This window comes from Apis florea, unplaced genomic scaffold (genome assembly GCF_048593485.1).
Source record: "Apis florea isolate Af1SG1 unplaced genomic scaffold, ASM4859348v1 contig_3496_pilon, whole genome shotgun sequence".
NCBI classification, from domain to species: Eukaryota; Metazoa; Arthropoda; class Insecta; order Hymenoptera; family Apidae; genus Apis; species Apis florea.
The window spans coordinates 4251749-4274775 of record NW_028256773.1 but is presented as its reverse complement, the minus strand read 5'-3'; the positions used below and the strand labels follow the sequence as shown (position 1 = coordinate 4274775).

Below are 23027 nucleotides of genomic sequence, written 5' to 3'. Positions count from 1 at the left end.
TAATTAGCATATTTTAAAGTGAATACCACATACAAATTGAATCAAGCATTTTTCATTTTATGCAGTATTACATTATTTTTCAATGCACCTTTGATGAAAATCGTTTTGCAGTCTGATGTATAGAAAAAAATATAATGTTATATGCGAAAGATAAAAAATAAGAATTTGTTGCTACTTTATACAGTTGAATACTGTCGCTTTTATATATATAAATGTTGCATTTTAATTATAAAAGTAAAATGGAACATTATTGTTCCTGGGTATTTTGTATTATGAAACCATGTAGAATATTTTATTTTCTATAGAAATTTGAGAAAAAAAAATTAACGAATTATATATTTAAGTATTTCCTAACATTTCTGCATTTATTATAAATTTATTATTTTTTCAATATATTAAATACTTTTAATCTTTGTCTCATATTCTCCAAAAAATAAAATTCTGTTTTAAATTATTTTATAATTTGGTAAATTGTAAAATCATTAGTCTCTTAACTTAATTATATATTAACAAATAATGCAGAAAATTTTAAATGACAATGATTAAAAGATTATGATTTTGAATGATTTAAAATTTACACTATTTTTATTTGGATAAAGATATTTATTCTTTGCAAATAAATTATTACATAGAGCAATGATACTTTAAATATTAAAGAATTTTTTTATTTTACTATCTCTAAATATGGTTTTTATTTGTAACTTTTCATTGAGAACTGTTTGATCAAGTTTATTATATGATGATAAATTCATATAGCGATAATCATCAAAGGAAATCATTTTCAATATCTTACTAAAGATAAATATTTGAATGTTGCAGAAGGAAATAAAATGTGGTTTTGTAAATTAATAATTAATTAAGGATCTTAATACAAATTGAGTTTGGAATAGATACATGAGATATACATATGAGGGAAATGGTGGTTTGATTTATAAAAACAAACAAATAACAATGCCAATAAAAACAAATACTATCTTGCATTTCTATTATTTATTAAGAAAAAGTAAATATACTTGTGTGTGATAAAACAGTTAAACTGTTTAAAACCTTTTCCCTTGTTTTTTATTTTTTCCTTTTATTCTTTTTCTAACTCCTAAAGATTGTTCTGTATCATCTTCATCGTCATCTTGTCGCTTCTTTCGTTTACCTATTTTTTTACTGTCCTCGATGTCTTTCATTTCCTTAATAATACCATAGCGTTTGTAATTATTATTATTATAATTATTATCAATAATATAATTGTCATAATAATCAAATAGAAATAATTAATTTTACCATTTTCACAATACGTCGTGCTTCGGCTACTCTTTCTTCAAGTACCATTACTTCTTCTTCTTGAGTTGGATATAATGGTAATTGTTTTGATATTAACTGTTCTATTCTTTGATATAATTCTACATCATATTGTGTTACGAATGTTATGGAACGACCAGAACGACCAGCACGTGCAGTACGTCCAACTCTATGTATATAATCTTTACTATGTGTAGGTATATCAAAATTTATTACAATATCCACATGCGGAATATCAAGACCTCTATAATAAATATAAATTAAAGATAATATTTTTATAATTAAGTAAATATATTAATTAATTAATATATATTTACCTGCTGGCAACATCAGTGGAAATAAGTATAGATCGATTTTTGGCTTTAAATTTAGTAAGTGCAGCTATTCTTTTATTCTGTGACATTTGACCATGTAAAGGAACAGCAGTGAAACCCAAATTTCGCAAAAGAAGAGCAGTTCTAACTGTGTTATTGCAAGTTGCACAAAATATCATAAAACTATTACCTGCTAATTCATTTAAAATATGTACAAGATATACATCCTATAACATAAAATTTTATTATGAAAAGAGAAATTTTAAATATTAAAAAATATTAAAATTAATAAATTATTTTGCACCTTGAATTTGACAGGAATAAAAATGTAATATTGTTGTAACTTTTCAACAGTTTGATACTTTGTTGAAACTTCCACTTTAACAGGATTTCGTAAAGATGCACGCTGCAATTTTTGTACTTTTTTGGTCATTGTAGCAGAAAACAATAATGTTTTTCTTTCTCGCGGAATTACTCTTAAAATTTTATCTACTTCGACTTCAAAATCCATATTCAAAATTCGATCTGCTTCATCCATGACCTTTTAATATTAAAATGATAAATATATTGAATTTTTTAACATATACAATGAAAATATTATTACTGCTTACTAAGAATTTTAAAGAACGTAGACTAAAACCTTTGGTATTTTCCAAATGATCAACTAATCTTCCTGGAGTAGCAATTAAAATATGTGGTTTTTTTGCTAATATTAATGCTTGGGACATCATATCCATTCCACCTACTATTACTGCACATTTTACTCCAATACTTGATCCTATAACATAATATAATATAATCATGTTTATATTATTCTATTTTATTATAAAATATATATTGTTTATATATTGTTTATTATATAACATTTATTGTTTACCTAAAGCTTCAAACTGCTCTGATATTTGAAAAGCTAATTCTCTAGTGGGTGTCAAAATTAAAGCAAAATATCTTTGAGGATTTTCTAAAAGTGCTTGTAAAATAGGAAGAGCAAAAGCAGCAGTTTTACCAGAACCAGTTTCAGCTAATCCTATTATATCTTTACCTAAAATTATTTATAATATTAAATATAATTATTTATTTCATGTTTCTATTTAATCATTATAATTTTTTATTTTAAAATATATAATTTTCTTAATTTACCTTCAAGTGCTAAGGGAATGGCTTCACATTGAATTTTTGTAGGTGATTTCCATTTCAGATCTTCACATGCTTTATGTAATATATCTACAATACCCTGCAATAAATAACATTATTATATTTCATCCATATTATATTTTCAAAAAAATTTTATATTTTTAAAAAATATTTATTCATAAATAATATATATTTATATATATTATAATATTAAGTATATACATTTAAAGAAAAGATAGAATATTAGGTTATGTGTTTTTCGTAGATATTTTTAAATTTACCAAATCTTTCCATGTTATTTTTTTCAGATTTTCTTGATCTTGTTGTTCTATTAAATCATTTTCTTCCATTTTTAATTATTAATATATAAAACTAGTATATTTATATTTATAATTTTACATAAATTCATAGTATTAATAACAACAGTTATTTCTTTTTCACCTTAATGAAAATATAACCTATGTTAATATAATTTCATGCATCTAACATTTTTTTCTATTATATTTAATGGAATCTTGTGTCACAAAACAATCATAAACAAACTACAGAGTAGATGTAACATTTAATATATTTTTTTTTCATATTTTGAAGACATTAAGAACAAGTATCAGATTATCTCTATCTAGTGACAAGTATAGATAAGAAATGCAAATAGCAAAAAGATAAATAGATAGATTAAAAATTGTGAAATCAATACTATCTCTAGAGTAAATAAAACACAGATAATAAATAAGGAGAATAAATTATAAAAAGAAAATAAAATAGAGATAATATAAAAATTGACAGTCAGCGCTATTTCTTAAAAACTAAAAAGATTCGAAAATAGGATAAGTTAGAATTAAAATTAAAAACTAATGCCATCTCTTCAATAATTTTAAAAATAAATTTTCAACATTTAAAATGATGATCAATTCTTTTCCTATTGTTTACTTTCCTTGTCTATATTGTTTCATTTATGGTATTTTGGATATGATGCTGTTTTTCGAATTTTTATTTTATTTATGTTTTTTTCTTTTCTATTTGATTTTGTTGTCTATATTTATTCTCTGTGTATTCAAGAATCTATTCTATTTATTTTGATCTGTCTATTTTGTATTTTGTCTATGGTATCATAAAAATGTAGCGAATAATAAATCTACTGTGTGTTTAATCTGTGTTTCTATCTTACATGCAAATACAAAATCTTTTGAAAAGAATTGCATTCATATTAATTTTTCTAATGGCAAATATAGGGAGCTCATTTCATTTTTTTTATTGATTTATTATTTTTTTAATTAGAATACAATAGAAATTTTTCTATTTTCATTGTTCAGTAAATAATCAATTATATTTTAAGTTTTTTCTTAATTCTATTAAGAATAGAATAAATTCCTGTACAACTGTTGTTTTTTTTAAAAAGAAAATAAATTATCGAAAAATTTATCGAAAGTATAATTATTTATTATTATTTATTTTATATCTAATTTAAATTGGATATCTTTTTTATATTATATAATACAGAGCGTGCGTAAAATGAAGTTAGAAATATCATCGTAAGTGGCGCTGGTATATTTATTATTCCGTAATGGCGGTTACGATTTATCGTGTATTTTGTAATAAGTTTACTTAAAAAAAGTTTATCGAATATTTTTTCTTGTTATTCATCGAGTTTTCTGTATGAACGTAATCAGCGGTAGTGATGTCATCGTATACATTTTCACAAAAAGTGTTTACACCTATACCTCCAGAAAAGGGTAGTTTTCCACTCGATCATGAGGGTGTTTGCAAAAGGCTTATGATCAAGTATATGCGTTGTTTGATTGAGAATAATAACGAAAACACGATGTGTCGTGATATTATAAAAGAATACCTTTCTTGTCGAATGGATAATGAGCTTATGGCACGAGAAGAATGGTCTAGTCTTGGTTTTTCTGACGAGGTCAAGGAGACATAACAGCAGGGATTTATTACTAATCGATTGTCGCAAAGTTATAGATCACTGTTTTTATCACTTGAATGGTATTTATAAACTTTTTTGCTGGTGATTCTTGTTTCATCTTGGATAAAACTTGGATTTTAGAGTGAATTTGTAAATTTGTGCGACATATAACTTATGTACGTATTTTAAACTATAAATGCATTTATTCAGTATGATTTTTGAATAATGATATAATATTAATAGAGAATTTTTTTTAATATCCAATCGAATTAAAGTGATCTCAAGTGCAGAAAAAGGCTTCAGAGCAAATATTAAATATTTAAAATAAATTATTATTAATAATATAAATATATTCAATATAGAGATCTAAGGGGAAAAGAAATCATTAATAAAAATACTTTTATTAAATGTAGTTTATTGTTAATTGATGTATTTAGGTATCTCATATCAGATGGCCTAAAATATTTAATATAGCTATAAGAGTTAAGCTCATTTCATCTTAGTATCATCCATAGAAGAAAAATAAATTTTATAAATAAAAAATAGTGAATAACAAATCATTAGAAAGGAAAACAAATATAAATTTGTGAAAATGGCATGCACTTTCAAAAAGAAGATTTTGATTGGTTGTACTGGTAGTGTTGCAACAATTAAATTACCACAATTAGTAGATAAATTATGGCGTAATAACTTTGAAGTGAGAATAGTAGTCACTGAAAAAGCTAAACATTTTTTGAAAGAGGCAGAACTGCCTCCAGGAATTCAAGTTTTATCTGATACAGTGGAATGGGCTGCTTGGCAAGACAGAGGTGATCCTGTATTGCATATTGATTTAGTGAAATGGGCCGATTTATTTTTAATTGCTCCATTAGATGCTAATACTCTTGGTAAAATAGCTAGTGGTATATGTGATAATATATTAACTTGTGTTGCACGTGCCTGGGATCCATTAAAGCCTTTGGTCTTTTGTCCTGCCATGAATACAAAAATGTGGGAACATCCCGTTACTGCAACACAGGTATATGTTATAATATTTAAATAATATATCATTTTTATTATATTTTTTTTTGCAGCAATCAATATGAATCAATATAATTTTAATAAAAATTATTGTATATAGTAATTAAATATCAATTTTGTTTTAGATAGCTCTATTGAAGTCTTGGGGATACAAAGAAGTTGCATGCATTTCTAAAACTCTTATGTGTGGTGATGTAGGAATAGGTGGAATGGCAGAAGTAGATACCATTGTTCAAACTACACTAAGGTTGCTTAATCCTTGGGACCCATATTCTCCACCGGATATGCGCCTTTAATATCAAGAAATAAAAATAAAATGTTCAACGAAGCTTTGTTATCATACAAATAAAATGGAAGTATCTTACAGAAAATGAAAATTAAAAGTAAAAAAACGATCGCGTACTATGGTGGAATTCAAATAATTTATGCATAGTAAAATTCGAGTTCAACAAGTTTTAACTTGTAAGATTACGCTTTTCCGAATACACTGTAGTCGCGATATTTTGTTGCTCAAATGAAATGTCTAAAACAGTTGTGTTAAGGAAAGTGAGCAAAACAGCCGTTTGTCCACTCGCCAAAATAAAATATAAAAACTGTAAAGATATTCTGTTAACATATCGTTTAAAGTTGACCCAGTAAATAAACGTGTATATGTTTTTGTTAAATATAATGAGTTAAATGATAACATATTTAAAGATTCCCTTGATTTTTTTTTATTTAATATATTAAATTACAACTTGATTATAATCATAATAAGTTTTTTATATAACAAAAAGAAGAGCATTTTAAATATAAAAAAATTAAATCGGGATAAGTCATTTATTTTTAAAATTTTTCGTCAAAATTATTTAAAAATTATTTTATTAAAATTATTATATATATAATCAGTATAAGAGAAGTGTGTGTTAAAATTTCATCATGTGTAAATTGGAGCGCATACACGTATACACGCTCGCATTTATACACGATTTTACATAAATATCACAGTTTACAAATGTTTATTAAAATATGCTATTAAAAATATTCCGACAAAAAGAGTTGATCGTGTCGATGCGTTATTCGAAGCCATGATTTTTGATTTTCTTGGATAATTTTCGACATCATTGGTTTCCAATTCTCGTGGGCAACCCATCCAAACTGGTGCCGATAATTTTTGTCTTTCATGTGCAACTTTCATTCTTTGATCATCGAATTCCCAGAATCCTTTACCTTTAAAAAAGTATGTTTTACCTAAAAAATATGTTAAAATACGGTAAGTAATATTTTATCATCTTTATCATCTTTACAAGATATAATATAAATAAAATAATATATATAAATACTCACCATTTTTCCATTGAAAAACAGCGTCAATATCTGTACCAATACCAGCAAACATACTTATATTTCTCGGATAATCAAGTTCTACATGATTTACAGATTCATCAAACCTATGTTAAAATTTTATATATATATTTTTATATTATAATTTAAATTATATGTTTAATTTAAATTATAACATTATTACAATTTTTATAATATTTAATAATTAATTTTTTAATATTTAATTAAAATAATATTTTACATCATAACATTAACATTAAATAAAATATTTTTGAATACCTCCAATACATAGATCCACTAAAGAAATATGTTTTCCCATTATGTCCCCAAATCATTGCTCCATCAATCTTTTTTAATGATTCCGGTAATCCCAATCTAGTCAATGGTTTCGGATAACCTGGTTCGAGATTGTTAGCATTGAAAACGTAATATCTTTTGCCAATAAAAAATACTATTTTCTTGTCTGGCCTCTCATAAACTGCATCTACATGATCGATTTCTTCAGGTAGATTAAACAAGCGTGTGATTTCCGCTGGATATCCTTCATACAATCCTTGGTCACCAATTCTCCATAAATACTGAAAAAATATAAATATTAAAATTTGCTTTATAAATATTATTTAATTAATCAAAAGAACAATATAATATAAGTAAATATTATTGTATGTAGCTGAATTTATGTGGATGTTTCATCATTTTATTTATTATGATTTATTTCTTTCATGGATGTCTATATTTTATTATTTTGTGTATCATTTATTTTATTAAATAACATAAAATCATGGTATAACACATGGATAATTGAAAAAATACTCTTTTAGGGATAGCTATACATTTGTTATCAAGAGAGATAATATCAGGACTAGTATTACCTTTTCTAAAAATGCAAAACAGTGATAGTAAATATGAATAAAATAAAAAAGAAAACATTCTTTTTTCATTTTAATTAAATGTGTATTATCAATATAATTTATATTCATTTAAATATAATCATATTTCAGTTAGAAAGAATTCAGTAATTTGATTAAAATATTTTCATTATTTTAATATAAAAAATGTAAAATTATATTATTTTTTATATTTTGATTTATCAATATCATGATGTCAAAATCTTCATTCCATGAAAGTATTAAAATATAATGATAAATTTACGTCTAACTAAATAGAATGAGAATATGTTCAAGTATTCATTGCAATTTATTTAATACATACTCGTCCTTTGAAGACAAAAATTTCCCTACGAATAATGCTGATGGCATCATAAGTCGTATCACATTTATCCGGTTTGTCGTTCCTTGGTGCCGGTGGTGTGTAACGATGCCTCGGCCTTTGCGTGTATGGTGTTCTCATAGTGGTGGTGGTAGTGGTAGTGGTACTTGTGGTGGTGGTGATACTAGCAGCAGTAGTAGTAGTTGTAGTTGTAGTGGAAGTCGTGTGATGTTTGTGAGGTTTGTGAGGCCTCTGAGGTCGATTCTCCGGCCTCTCTGGACTCTCCGTTCTATAATCCGGCTTTTGAGGGTAGTGATCAGGGCGTCGAGGCCGATCGTCGTTTGGATAGTGATTCGGCCTGGTTGGTCTTGTTCTCCATGGTCTGTAGGTCGTCCCAACGCTTGTCGTAGTTGTTCGAGGTGTTGTAGGTCGTTCCGGAGGAGGTGGCCCACCTGGTAGATTGGCCCAGAGCCTCTCTTCCGGTGCACCTGTAACATGACCGTGTGATAATCCTCGCCAAATAAATATTACTGGATTGATTATATACAAATCATTAGAATGAATAAATGTGATTGAAAATTTATAGTATAATTGATATATGGAAAAATTCTGACTGTGATAATTGTAAAGATAAATTATAAAATCAAGGATTTAAAATTTTTTTCAGCAAAATAAACACCCAATTTGTGAAAGTGTACGAATAGTTTAAATTAATTTGCACGAATCGATATACGTAATTGGAATGAAAGGAAGCGATAAGCTGCAATCTTATTGGAAACTTATGTAGAAATGTAAAGATCTATTATCCCGAGAAGACGATTCAATCTTGAATTCGTTTTCAATAAGTCGGAACGAAAGGGGACAAATTTATTTTATATTTCGCAATATTTCATCGAATCAATTTATTATGATTTTCATGTAACATTATTTTTTTAAATATTTTTGAACAATTTTAAATAATAATAATAATAATAATTACGATTTGTTTTCAAGGAAAGATTTAAAAAAATAAATTTCTTACATAAAAATTTATAAAACATTCAATCTTTTTTCTAGATACATACGAAAATATAAAAAATTTTCAACATGATAGAGAATTAGAATATGATTTTAGAATATAAAAGAATGGTTAATTATAATAATTGTCATAATTATTAAATCAACAAAGAGACGATGTTAGATTTGCCAATGGATAAGTGTTTTCTGTCTATTTCTTTCTGTAACTCTAATCTCTCTCTCTCTCTCTCTCTGTCGCAGCCGCGTGCAGATTCCACTCGCTAATTGGTAGCTCCCTTGCGAATATTAATTATCATTCGATTCTGGGACATACACCGTTCCTGAATAATGCAATAATGCAGATAGCACAGGGTTGCGCATGATATATACTTTGCATGCCGCGATGTATTATGCATAACGTTTATTGCCATTGACTTCTCGCTCATAGTTTAGCTTTCAAGGGAACTTGATTGTTTCTCTCATCTTTTGCTTTTCTCTATAATTTAACTTAAAATTATTACGATTATCATCTTCTTTCACTTGAAATATATAAAATTAATGAATTGGAAGCAAATGAATACGTAATACATAAAACGAAATTAGGTTAGGTTATTTGGAAATATATTTGCAATTTTTAATAATCTAACACATTTTTGTGTATTACGAATTTTATTAGGTACATATATTATTTTGAAACATAGATATTTAGTTTAATTAGTAGTAATTGATTCTTAAATACATTCCAATTGCTTTTCGTTTGTAACTAGATGTATGTTAGATGTATGTATGCACAATGATAATACAATAATCACGTGACTTAAAAATTTAACTTCGGGATGGATCGGGAAAATTCGGAATCGGACTATTTGAAATAAAATTATGAGTGAAATAATAGTTTGAGCCAAATAATCAAATAATTAACATTAAAATCTATTTAAGGAAAAAGAAAAATATTTTTAAAAACGATGCTGTATATTTCATTTTTAATTTTCAGACTGTCGGATTATAATTTTAATTCAAAAAAAAAAAGTGATTCATGCGATTAAGCGACTCTCTTCTTTATGCTAATGAATTTTTATCATCTATGCTCACGTCAGCAGATTGAATGTTAAAGACTGCTAAAAGCTCGAATATTCAAGTTGAAAAAGTGGAAAATTATTACTGAATAATTGATTTATTAAAAAAAAAATCGAATTTATCGTATAAGAAGATTTAAAAATAGTTATAATACTCCTAACACTACAGGTAATTAAAATTATTAATAGAAGTTAAAATGTTTAACTTTCATTTAATATCGAATTCATGATTTTAGATTTTATCCATACCTTTAAGTTTTTTAAATTTTCAAAGAATTTAAGAAATTTTTTTCTATATATTTCTATTTCATTATCTAATTAAGTTTAAAAAATTTTTGAAACAATCTTAATAAATAAATAAATTAAAATCTTAACAATGATTAAAGTAGGAATTAAAATATTCGAAAATAAAATTTTAATAATATTTAAAAATTGTGGATTAAAAGAATAATGGAGAACTAGTTGTTTAATTTAAATTTAAAAGTAACAAAATTTACTATCATATATATAGTTATCTAGAAGATATTTTATTTATTACAATCATCTAACAATTGATACAAATATAAATTCAACGAAAAGAGAAAAAAGAAGCAATATACTTTGATACATGGCTGTTGGAATAACTACTTTCGGATAATGAGATTTTGAAATGAAAAGATGAAAGCTATGTATAATACAGAATAAAAAGATGAATGGAAAGAAGAGAGTTTTTTTTCTTCTTCAAATTCTTTAAATTTTGTTTATTAAGTACTAAATCAGAATATTTCTCAAAGATGTAATAATTAACAAAAGAACTTGAAGTTGATGTATGAAATTGTCTATTTTGATAATACATTAATAAATAAATATATTAAAAATGTAAATTAATAAGTACTATGCTAAAAATATAACATAATAAAATCTGTAATTGATTAATTTATTTTATTAATCGTTTATATATATATTTTTATTAACTATTCTATCTTTTTTAGAATAATTTTTAATTTTTAAATCATTTTTATAATAAAATATTATTCAATACTTTGTTAAATTAATTACCAAGAAGTTTCTTTCGATAAAAAATAAAGATAACAATGAACATATTCAAAAATAAAATTTCATTCATTCACTATCTTCTCAAGATTACTAATAATTGTTAAGCTCTTGGAATAGTGAAAAAAAAATAGTACATTAAAATTTAAGTTTCTTCATGAGAGAAGAAAGAGGCCGTGGGGAGCAAACAACGATCGACAAAGAAACACCAACAGCATTGCACTGCAGTGAAACTCGAGTGAAACTTTCGATTAAATAGCATGCTGTGCTCGGTGAAGGAAAGAATGAAACGTATGAAACGAACGAAAAGAAAAGAAGAAGAAGAAGAAAATAGTCAGAAAAGAAAGAGTTAGATCGAGGTAATTAAGACAGGAAGCAAAGTGTCCTCAGAGGAACGTTTATGAAACATCGCATTGCGATGCAAGGAGAATCCTTCTCTTCAAACGAAGTTGTAAGAAGAAAAGAGAAGTCTTGAGATTTGCATCCGTTTTTTCCCCCTCTTCTTCTTGTTTTCTTCTTTCCTTCTTTTTAACTTTATGTACCAACCTTTCTGCAAACAAGCATCGAGAGGTTGAAACGCAAGATTTGAATCCCAAAAGGAAATCTCGAGGAACTACTTCAAGCTTTCGTGATTCCACATTTTATGCAATCCTTTTTCTGACTTTTTTTACTTTATTTTTCCCGTAGAGGACGATAATGGTTGTTGCTTTTATGTACGTTACTGTAAAATAAAATTACGTTTTTTTTTTTTTCCCAGAGAAATTTTAACTTTTTCAGTTTCGTCTGTGAAAAAGTTGAAGCACCTAATCTTTTATAATTATTTCATTTTTTCGTTTGGATTTTTTTATTGTTATATTAATTGCAAAATATTTTTATTATCCTATTTAATGTAAAGAATGCGATATTATTGTAGAAAAAGCATTTAAAAGTCTATTTTTTTTCAAAGTAAAATTATTTTTTTCTTTAACAATGAAGATTGTGATTAGATTATAAAAGACTTGGGGGGAATTATTGTAAAAATTGAACAACTTTAAAGTTATAAACATACAATTTGTAATCCTTTGTAGAATGTTGGAAAACTTTACTCTGCTCCGGTATATTTTCTGCACATCTCACATATTTGTAGTTTTATGTATAATAGGTACTTTGTAAGAATCTTAGGTTACCTTCGTTACTATTTTCACAATACAGCAAGCAAACATTTGAAGAAAATGTTTTCATATATATATATATACACATGTATAAAAATAAATTTAGATTTTTTCTGGAAAAAAATATATTATATTTGCAATATATATAAAGTTTCAATTCAAATGCTTTTAATAATAATATATGAAATCATTTTAATGAATATCATAACCTCAAAAAATAGAAATCAACTTACTGAAAACGAGATAGCATAAATATAATATAAAATTAAAATTGATGAATTTAATTTTAAAAATTATTTAATATTAATGAAAACAAATTTCCTATTATTTTATAATAAGAATAAAAAAAATTATGAATTAGGTATTATATTTAACTTATTAAATTATAAATCTTACTAGAAATTCCACTATAATCTTTTATCAATTGTATTACAATTTATGTAAGAATATTTTTATAACAATTATTAATTCTTTAATCAATTACAATTTAAAAAATAAAATATCTATATTTCTTAAAAAAAAAAAATAATATGTATACGTCAATAAATTAAAAATCCAATATTTTTGAACGACTTTGTATCTATTGTATATCTTTCACCACTGTTTGTCTCTAGCCACTGTTGTATGTGACGGAAGTGGAAAACTATAGCCTATAAAAAATTCGAATAAAGAGAGAAACACAATACTGCTGATCGTTTTAGAAAAGTTAGAATTCAACGTTAACGTTCTGTAGTTTGTTTACGTTTGGATTTTCGGGTGTTTTCGTGACAAGCACCAGGAGCCGTAAATACCAATAGATACTGTTGAAAAGCGCCACGTCGTGTTTTTGTCGAGAACGAAACTTTGTTGGACGATTTTTATACATATATATACATATATATATCTATTTGTTGGTATAGGAATTTCACAACGTCACGAACATTGGAAATACATGCAGAGTTTGCCTTTGAAAGTAACGATGTCCATTTTATGACAGACTATCAATCTATTCATTAATATTCCTTAAATTACGATACTATAACTATATCATGAATTCCTAGTTTTTTTTTTTTTATAAGAATAGATAGGTGCTCAGAATAAGAAGAATAATTATATTAATATATATTAATTAAATATTTTTCTCTCTTTTTTTTTACTTTTAGATAAAATATTTAAAATATTTTTTTTATTTTTATTCTACAGTTAAATTCACATAATAAAAGATTATTATTAATTGAATTAGTATATATAACAATTTTAAAATAAGTAAAATATGATTGATTTCTTTATATTTCTTCTCTTTATAAAACAATTCATATCATAGAGATAGAAACAATGATTATAGTCAAAATGAAAATAATAATGATTAATAATTATGAAAAAGATTGAGCTGTTGTAAAAATAATTTGTTTGTTGATGAAACACACATAGAACAATCGTTTGAATAAAATTATTGTTTATTGATCTTTTTGTTGCATCAAAGAACTCTGCACTGAGATTAAATAAATTTGTTTGCATCGTTTAATAGGAAACATACGTTTTTCAATTTAGAATGTACATATCTTCGTATACGTTCCAATTAAGAGATTTATGAAGAAACTGTGTTTGTTGATTTCACTAAATAAATAATAATTATATTACTGTTTATATTTTTATATATAACATCATTTTTAATAGGGGAAAAAATACATATATTAAAATCGATATCACACAATTATATTTTATAATGAGAAAATATGTTTTATTACAAATTGTAACCAATTTTTTTTATTTTATAATAATATATATATATATATATACATGAATATGAAAATTTCAATAATATAAATTATTTTTACAACAGCTTACATACATTATATAAGTATGAATTCTAAATAAATCAAATTTATATATTTAAAGCTATTTATATAAATAAATTTGAGAGAAAATCCCAATATACCTGATATAGATTGATTTATAGTGAATTTAACTGAAACTGAAACTGACGCTTTTAACATTATCATTTAACATTAATTAAGAGTTTAACAAAATGTTAAACACACACAACAAAAAAATCTCTATCTCATCTATCCGTCATTTTTCTCCGTCACGATGAAAAATTATCAGACAAACAATTTGTAAACAATGAAATGAAAATGAATTCAATGTTTACCAAGTAACCGAGATAAAAATCAAAAACGGGTGTGGATAAAATGATGTAATGAAAAATGCAGAAAGGGGGCATAGTAAAAGAAAAATAACGCGAGAAAAACAACACAAGCACAGGGAAAAATTAATATAGGCTACACATTCTGAAGGAATGGTAAAAAAAAAAAAAAAAAAAAAAAAACAAATAAAATAGAAGAAGAGATAGTGTGTGGATAAGAAAAAAATTACAGGGAATGAATAAAAATGGTGGTAGACGGAATAAAGAAATAAAAGAAGAAATTGGCTTTGTATAAGAGAGGAAACGGGACAAATGCGTTTAAAGAGGGGAGGAGAGAGGTGAAAGAGAGAAAAAGGAATGCGGGGAGTGGACAAAAACAGAAGGGAAGAGGGGATAGATAGAATGCATTTGCGATCCTCGGAGAGGCTTGCAAACCTTTCTGGTACACTAAATCACCCGAACGTACACGGCTTTGCAGGCAAAGAGTATGGTGTAGAGATCGTCCTTTATATTTTATTCACATTTCATTTCACCCTGTTGTTACCAACTGCGGGGGCAGGCATCTTTCTACATTCACGATTATTTCGCCAAATTGTTTTCTCGATTTATCGTGAATTTCGTTTGGCTGGCCATATATATATTTCAGACTTCAATTATCCTCTGTGAATAATACGTCCTTTCAGATTTTTCCCTAGGAATATACCGCGTTAACCGTGTTTCCTCTAGAAACGAATAAAAACTAATTTTTATGGAGGAAGAGGGAGGTAAAAAGAAACGTAGAGAGGACAGAACAATCTTGTTAACTCGTCAACTCGTACGCGTGAATATATATATATATATATTTATTTTTTGGTATACATTTTTATCCTCTAGAAATATCGCGGTGAAACGATATTAAAAGGTTTTACTGCTGGTCTCTCGGTTATTGTGAATCATCTGTACGGTGTTGGAGTAAATTAAACGTATCACAGGAAGCATTGGAAGTATATTGCAGGAAAATTTCAATTTATTGAACGAAAATAGAAGAGTATCATTTTGTTCTTTTGAAGGAAGAGAAAAATTAACTAATTGAGTTATTCCTCTTATGAATTTCAATTGAATAGAGGCAGGATTGATTTAAAAATTGATTAACTAATAAAGATAGACAGTTGAAAGTTGAGTAAAAAAATGACGTACAAAACATGTTCTTAAAGAATTTTGAAAAATTTTTCACAATATCTAATTTTTCATGATTTTAGGGAATAAAAGAAATGGGATTTGAGAACAAGAAGGTACGTGAGCAAGCAAGATGTACTTGACAAAAAGCGGCAAAAAGGAAGTGCGAGGGAGTTGTCGTCAATGCAGGTAGGCTGATGTCGAGGTGCACGATACTTCATTATGCAGAAAATGCGGGAATTAATTTCACTGGCGGAATCTAACGACCTCAGAGATTTTTATCCGTGTTATCAACCAGGTTGTTATTATTATGTTATATTACGCCAAAAAGGGGATGGTTGAAAAATTTTGAGAAGTTGAAAGAAAATGGAACGTGTATCTATCGTCTCTTTAGAAAAATAATGAAACGAAAATATGCATAACTTCATACTAAAATCAACTTCTAATTTGTTAATTAATTTCTCACTGATTAAAATTATCATCAATAATGTCTTCTATTCATTTGAAACTTGTTTTCTTTTTAATTTTAAGAAGACAACATTTAATATATATATATATATATACATATGAATTGAATCACTAGTGCTACCATCTATTCAAGATATGCTACTTCATTAACTGATGCATCAAGAGAAAATTTTTTCCCATATTTTACTTACGTTCACTCAAAACAATAAATTTACAATCTAATCATGGCTGAAAAAAGAAATGAAAAAGAAATATCATGATTTATCGAAAAAGAACGTCATTTTTGAAATTGGATACACAGAATAATTATTGCTTCTCAACGCAATTATCCAATATACACTCACCGTACATCTGTTGAATCCCATGTCTGTCGTCTTCCGGCAACTCGTAATTAGAGCTCAATCCTTGATACCAGGGATACATGAGTGCACCAGGAACCGAGCTGTGCGCCAACCCAAGTGAGTGGCCAAATTCGTGCGCGGCTACCGCGAAAAGGCTGGTCCCTGAAAGCGAAGGAAATGTTTCAAACCTCGTCCGTCTTAGTCGACCATTCCTATTTATTCATTTTCATTCCAGAGTTTTTTTTCTTCTTTGAAAAAGGAAAATAAGATTTCTTGAACCAAACTGCAACATTCATTTTGAAGTGGAAATAAAATTCCAGGGAAAAAAAAGGTTAGTTTGGATACTGTTTTATTGAAAGGGTATCAAGTTGATGATCTTTATCAGCCATTTGTCGAAATCAATATTGAAATTCTTATGGATTGTTAAGTTGTAACACTGTAATGATAATTTTTTGATATTTTTTATTATAGAAATTGTGAAATTTCTTAAATTTATTTTGAAATTTTCAATTGAGAAGTCTTTTTTTTTTAGGTTAGTTTTGAAAAAATTACTATGCATTATATAAGTTTTCATATTTTTTAGATTTTCTGTAAGACAGATAATTATTGAGAAAAAAAATTTTATACAATTCCATTATCTTGAAATTGGCAGTGACCTTAATTTCAAGAAAATCCACTTAACTCTGCGAAAATGCATTAACTTATATTAAATATCTAAGAGTGCATCTATGCATTTATTACATTTCAGGGAAAGAGAAGAGAGATTCATAAAAAATATATTTACAGAAAATAAAATTTGAGAAACAAGCTTATCAAATAATTATATATATATATATATATAAATTTTCAAACAAAGTTTATTTCAAAAAGTGATTACGTAATTTTTACTAAAGAATATCAAAAAGAAAATTGAAATATAATTCAAAGAAAAAAAAAGATATTAAATTTTCGGTAAAGGTAAATGATAAAGAGATTTAATTAGAAACGATAATTTAATACATTTCATTGAAACGTGGAGATCCGTAAACACAAAATAAGAGAATTAATTAAATACAAATGCGAAGCGGATAAGGCGAAGTAAACAATAATTAACGTACGATAACATCAATTTGTGATAATAATTCAAATATTAACAAAACATAGATGAAAACCTAAGCCGCAAGTCGTGCGAAGATAAAATTGAACATCAAATATGAATGAATTCGTGGAAATGATATTCAAATGGAATGAATATTCACTCAACGTTAATTATCGATTGATTTATTTTAAAAAGTTATGTCCCACATTCAAAATTATTTTCCGATAAAAAGTTGCGTATAAATTAAATTATATTTCGTTAGATTGCGTTGAAATAAAATTTAATCAATCTCGATAATTCAAAATTTTCTATATCAGAAATTTTAATTTCATATTTTTTATTTAAAGAGATTGGCAAACAGATATCGTAATAGAATGGAAAACAGGTGTAACACATTTTGTAATTCTTCGATATCTGGAATAATCTTTTAATCTCGACGAATATCGTAATATGAAACGTTTCTATTCGGGATATATTATTCGTGAAAGAGGAATCCTGATAATATTTACGTTTGTGACGATGGATATTAAAGTTTTCACAGGAGGCATCGAGTTCGAGGCGTTAGCGTGCTTTTTCTTTTGATCTCTTTTTATCTATGTTCCGTCTCGCTTCGCATTCGGGACATTCGTTTTAAAATGTGGGTCAAAATCATAAAATTAAAGCTTGGGAAGCTGGCAATAAAGGAAGCGTGCTCAGTCACTACGAAAGAGGGAATAAATGCGATCGTTTCCTTTCTCACGTATCGTTGAAAAAAAAAAAAAAATCTGCATCAATTTTTATTCTGTTCAACTGTAATGTTCTAAATAATGTTCTCGATAATATCTGTCGAAAGTAAATTAATGTAAAGTGATTTAACGTTTCGTTAAATTTATTTTAACTTCATTCGTTATACATAAAATTTATTATCTGCAAAAGAATAATAAAATGTATAATTTGTGTTATATATAATTTATATTATTACACGTACTATTATATTACATTTTGATTCTCTCAATATATTCGATTATTGGTAAATTAATGATGAGTAAATATACCATTGGTCAATTAATGGTCAGACATTCGACATTCAGTAGATATGGTCAATCAATAATCAGTCAGTCACTCAAAACCTGTTAACCTATCAAATAGAATTATTTATAAATAAAAAGATAATAATATTATGATCAAAATTAAAAGTAACAAATAAAAATAAAAATCATCCAAAGTATTATTCGGAAACAATTCAAAAATTAATTCCTAGAATGTTTCCTAACCTATAATCACCAATTTCGAAAATTTTTAAAGAAAATAGTTTTCGAAGAGATATTAAAGGGAGAAAATAAATTTCTGAACTAATTAAATCGAGTATCAACATATTTTGGATTCTATACAGGAACTTCCTTCGAGCAGTAATTATTAAAATACCAAGACGAAATGAATTCCTTGTTATGGAACAAATCTCATTTTCTGATTCTGAAAAAATTTACGAAAAACATCAAATATAAACGAAACAATATAAAACAAAATTGAATCGAAAGAAATCTTTTCAAATTACACTTCGTATCAGTTAGGTTAATTTTGCGAACAGTAATAGAAATATCTAGTTTTATACCTTGCGAGACTGACGCATGCTTGCAGAGTTGCCAGACTTTCCAGGACTCGAGTATCGAAATAAGACCTACTCTGCTTTGCGATAGCTAGACGAAATAAGATAGTTGAGAAAAGGATGGGTGATGTAATCGACCAGCATAGTAAAGATTACACCTGAATAGCCAATAACCGTGAACCCTCGGTATTGTCACGAATAGCGTAACGTGTTTGGCTTGGATCCCAGCTTAAAATTTTCAACTCGACTAAAGAGATATATACACGAATATGTACGAATATTATTTCGATGAGATTAACTTCCCGACTCTGTCGAGACTTAACAGATTTTAATATCAAAGAAGAAAATTTTAATATGCATTAATTGAATAAAATATGGATAATACGAATTTTCTCTTCTACATGCAGAAAATATGTGAAGGTTATATTTTTAAGTTCGTATTTTTAAACGATATATCGATTAATTTTCTTATGAAAATGTTATAATATTTGAAATAACCAAATTTTTTTAGCAAAGTAAATAATTTATTTTTTTATTAATTTATTAAATTACGAAAAAAAAAAAGAAATTTTACATCCATCTATAATCCAACCTAATTTATTATTTTACTAAAATGTGCGTGGCTAATAAAAATCAACGTTATAAGAATTTAACGAGTATTATCTAAATCTAAACCTTGAAATAATAATTTCATTATATCTAACCTAAAATTCTAACCTAAAAATCTATATCTAACCTAAAAATTCATTACTTCGAATAAAATATTCTCCAGTTTGTTTACAAGTTTGCAGACTGTAGATTACACTTCGAGCATGAAATCAGATAAGATAAAATACTTGACACATTTGAGATAAGTATTAATCTGACAGTCGAAAGAACATTGGAAAGCATCAATTATAGGAAGGAAGTCCACGCGAAGGCCTAAATCGTGGCATCTTCCGATGGAAGTTTCCTCGTTACGAACTTTCATCGCGTCGCACGTGATACTTCGGAATCTCGACGTTAACAGCAGCTGGCTGCAATATACCAGAGTCAAGTGCTCTTAATCAAAAGCCCGCTCGAGGACGAGCATGAAAATAAGTGGAATGGATTACGGTCGTCCTCGAAGGGCATTTCAGATTGCTCGATATGCCCGGCAAGTTTTTCGCGAACTTGAAAGTTCTTTTTTTCTTTTTTTATTAAAAGTTCGAGCATTATTACATATTTACATATACTTTTACTCGATAGAAAATAATTTCGATATTATTTTACAACGGAAAGTTAAGTTTTCAATAAACGGATCGATTACAGAAGAAGATTAAGAAATGAAACAAAATAAAAAAAAGAAAATATAGGATAAGTGATTTGTCTGGAAATCATATACAAAAAGTGTTAATATATGGACATCTATTGGAGAATTGAGGTTAACAAAATATAAAAATTGATATACAAAAATGTTGGTTGTTTATTAAATTATAAAAGGACATGAAGTTCGACGACATTTTTTTGTATATCAATTTTTACTTCGGCCTCTGGAAATTAATTTTTCAAAAATATCTCACGATTATTTTAACACTTTGTCACGTGTTTATTCGATTTGGATGTGGTCGAAATTGTCGTGTCGTTTGTTACATTTTTTATCAAATACACGAAAAATTAAATCGGTTTCAAATATCGTGATGCAATATTTTCTGATTCTTATTTATTGTCATAAACAGATCCACAACAGTTATGTTCACGTGTTTATGACATCACATATGAATTCATTCGAAATTTTATTGCAAGAGAGAAATTTAAACAATTTAAAATTATTTCTTACATATATTTTATCAATTATAAAAAAAAATAAAAAAAAATATTTTTATTTAAATCTATACACGCTTTAAATTTATTTTATAATAAATAAATAAATACGCTAATAATTCTAATAAATTGTAGAATAAAATTTTAAAAATTGAATGAAAAGGCGGAATATTTCAATCTTATTTATTTATTTTTATTCGTCATGTTAAAAATATCCGGAAACACGATTATTTTTGATAGAATTTCAAATTGTTTCGTATTCAAGATGTATTTCTGTCAAGACTATTCGAGGAGAATGCTAATTTTCCAATGGATTTGCAAATCGTGATGTTCCGGCTTCTCATCGTTTGCAAACGTCCTACGGTTCTCGACGGGATGTGTCAGCGATGAAATTAGCAATTCATAACTGACACCAACACTACATATTGTCTGTGAAAGGCTCCTTAGTTTCTATTATTCGAATCTCGATAACAACATTAATTTTTCAATCAAATGTATGCATGAAAATTATCCAATAATATTTGATTAACAGAAAATACGATAAATTTAAATGTCTAAAATGTGAAAATTAAAATTTTTACTTTTCTTAAAGATTAGATTAAGATATAAGTAAAATATATAGCTATAATTAAATTTTTGTTGAAACATCATGGTATCTTAAAACTAGTGTTGTTTTTCTTTCAACAAATCAATTTAAAAATACCAATATAAGCAAATACAGGATAAATCTCTCTTTCACGATACATGTGAACGCAATGCAATGCACACAACAGGAATAATCAAAGTGAAGCGAGAACAAACAATTTCGCCAATGATTCTCGAGATGAGAGTATAATTCTGAATCCAATTACATGGAAGTAAATTCATACAATTTCCTGAATGTGTTGTCCGATTATCACATTATTAATTACTAGTATAAAAATATTTTGAAGTTTAAGTTTAGAATATAAAATAAAAAAAAGCAATAAAGTTTTTCAATTTATCAAATAAAAATATTTTCTCAAAGCTTAGATAATAATAATAATTCCTGTCATTAAATTCGAATTCATAATCGAGTTATTGTTAAGTGATATCACGAGTATAGAAAGAAAATCAAAAAAGGTTAATCAGAATCGACCATCTATTTCCTATATCGCAGATTATTACACGTAGTCCAATTTCGATAGGTGATTGGTGTAATTCCGATTGGCCTCGTTAATAATTCTGGCTTAGCTCTCATTCTCTTCTAGCCTTGCATAGTTTCCATTAACATAATTATCCTGTTATTCACCTACGTCGTTCAGTTCTCCTATTAATCGTGCTATGTTATATCGAATATTTATATCATTAATTTCACTAATTTCTAAAAAAAATTAAAAAATATTGGCAAATATCGATAAATTCTGAATTTTAATAAGAAAATAAATTTAGTTTAATAAAAAGCAAGTTTAATTTACAATTTCATTTTCAAAAAATAGAACGAAAATTTTACAATACTTCATTTTAAGAAGAAAGAAATATTTTAAAGTTTTCGATAAGCGATTTTTCAACAAGAATTTATCGTTAAATTAATATGTTCTTAGATTCTAGAAACTCTAGAAAACGATAAGCGATGTTATCGATCGAGAATAGCGATAAGGCAACATGGTGGAATAGAGAAACGCTTTCCATCGTCATCCCCTTATTTCTTCTTTCGGTCACGAGGTGACCGAATTGGCGAATTGCCAAAAAGCGAGAAGGGCTCGATTTCTCTTGCGAAAATTTCTCGGTTCACGAATCTTTTCTTTTTGTCTGCGAATCCCTCTAAACTTTTCTCTTATGTCTCCCTCTCGTCACTGTTATAAAATCCAGGTTTAAATTTCACGATTTATTGTTACCGACCGAGGATAATTCTAGAAAGATCGTATTTACTTTTTAATATTTGAACGAGTTTGAATCGTTAGTTTGAAATTTCATTATTAACTTCTCGATTTCAATAGATATTCCGAATTAAAGAGTTATGGTTTCATCGGATTTACGAATTTAATAGAATATAAAAACAGTATATG

General features: G+C 26.7%; 4 protein-coding genes across 7 annotated transcripts in view; 2 read left to right on the top strand and 2 right to left on the bottom strand.

Moving 5' to 3' along the window:
- Positions 1 to 971: 971 nt before the first annotated feature.
- pths (probable ATP-dependent RNA helicase DDX47) lies at positions 972 to 3559 on the bottom strand. Its single transcript, XM_003690796.4, has 8 exons — positions 3023 to 3559; positions 2748 to 2841; positions 2485 to 2649; positions 2219 to 2385; positions 1912 to 2148; positions 1611 to 1834; positions 1276 to 1537; positions 972 to 1181 (listed from the first exon to the last, which is right to left on the bottom strand). Exons 1-8 carry the CDS (start codon positions 3089 to 3091, stop codon positions 1041 to 1043), a joined length of 1359 nt encoding a protein of 452 aa, XP_003690844.1. The 5' UTR covers positions 3092 to 3559; the 3' UTR covers positions 972 to 1040.
- Positions 3560 to 4419: 860 nt separating this feature from the next.
- LOC105737272 (cytochrome c oxidase assembly protein COX19) lies at positions 4420 to 4899 on the top strand. The gene has a single exon (XM_012494650.3). The coding sequence runs from the start codon at positions 4420 to 4422 to the stop codon at positions 4672 to 4674; it is 255 nt and encodes an 84-aa protein (XP_012350104.1). The 3' UTR covers positions 4675 to 4899.
- Positions 4815 to 6368, top strand: Ppcdc (phosphopantothenoylcysteine decarboxylase). The gene is made up of 2 exons (XM_003690648.4): positions 4815 to 5677; positions 5805 to 6368. Exons 1-2 carry the CDS (start codon positions 5252 to 5254, stop codon positions 5973 to 5975), a joined length of 597 nt encoding a protein of 198 aa, XP_003690696.1. The 5' UTR covers positions 4815 to 5251; the 3' UTR covers positions 5976 to 6368.
- Positions 6369 to 6376: 8 nt separating this feature from the next.
- Positions 6377 to 23027, bottom strand: part of Mmp2 (Matrix metalloproteinase 2) — a 122387-nt gene continuing 105736 nt past the window's right edge. For all 4 annotated transcript variants that reach the window (XM_086913657.1, XM_086913658.1, XM_086913659.1 and 1 more), the window contains 5 exons: positions 16559 to 16717; positions 8215 to 8699; positions 7282 to 7580; positions 7006 to 7109; positions 6377 to 6909 (listed from right to left, as the gene is read on the bottom strand). In XM_086913657.1, coding sequence (XP_086769783.1) covers positions 6668 to 6909; positions 7006 to 7109; positions 7282 to 7580; positions 8215 to 8699; positions 16559 to 16717 — 1289 coding nt within the window. In that variant the 3' untranslated portion in view covers positions 6377 to 6667. The remainder of the gene's footprint in view (positions 6910 to 7005; positions 7110 to 7281; positions 7581 to 8214; positions 8700 to 16558; positions 16718 to 23027) is intronic.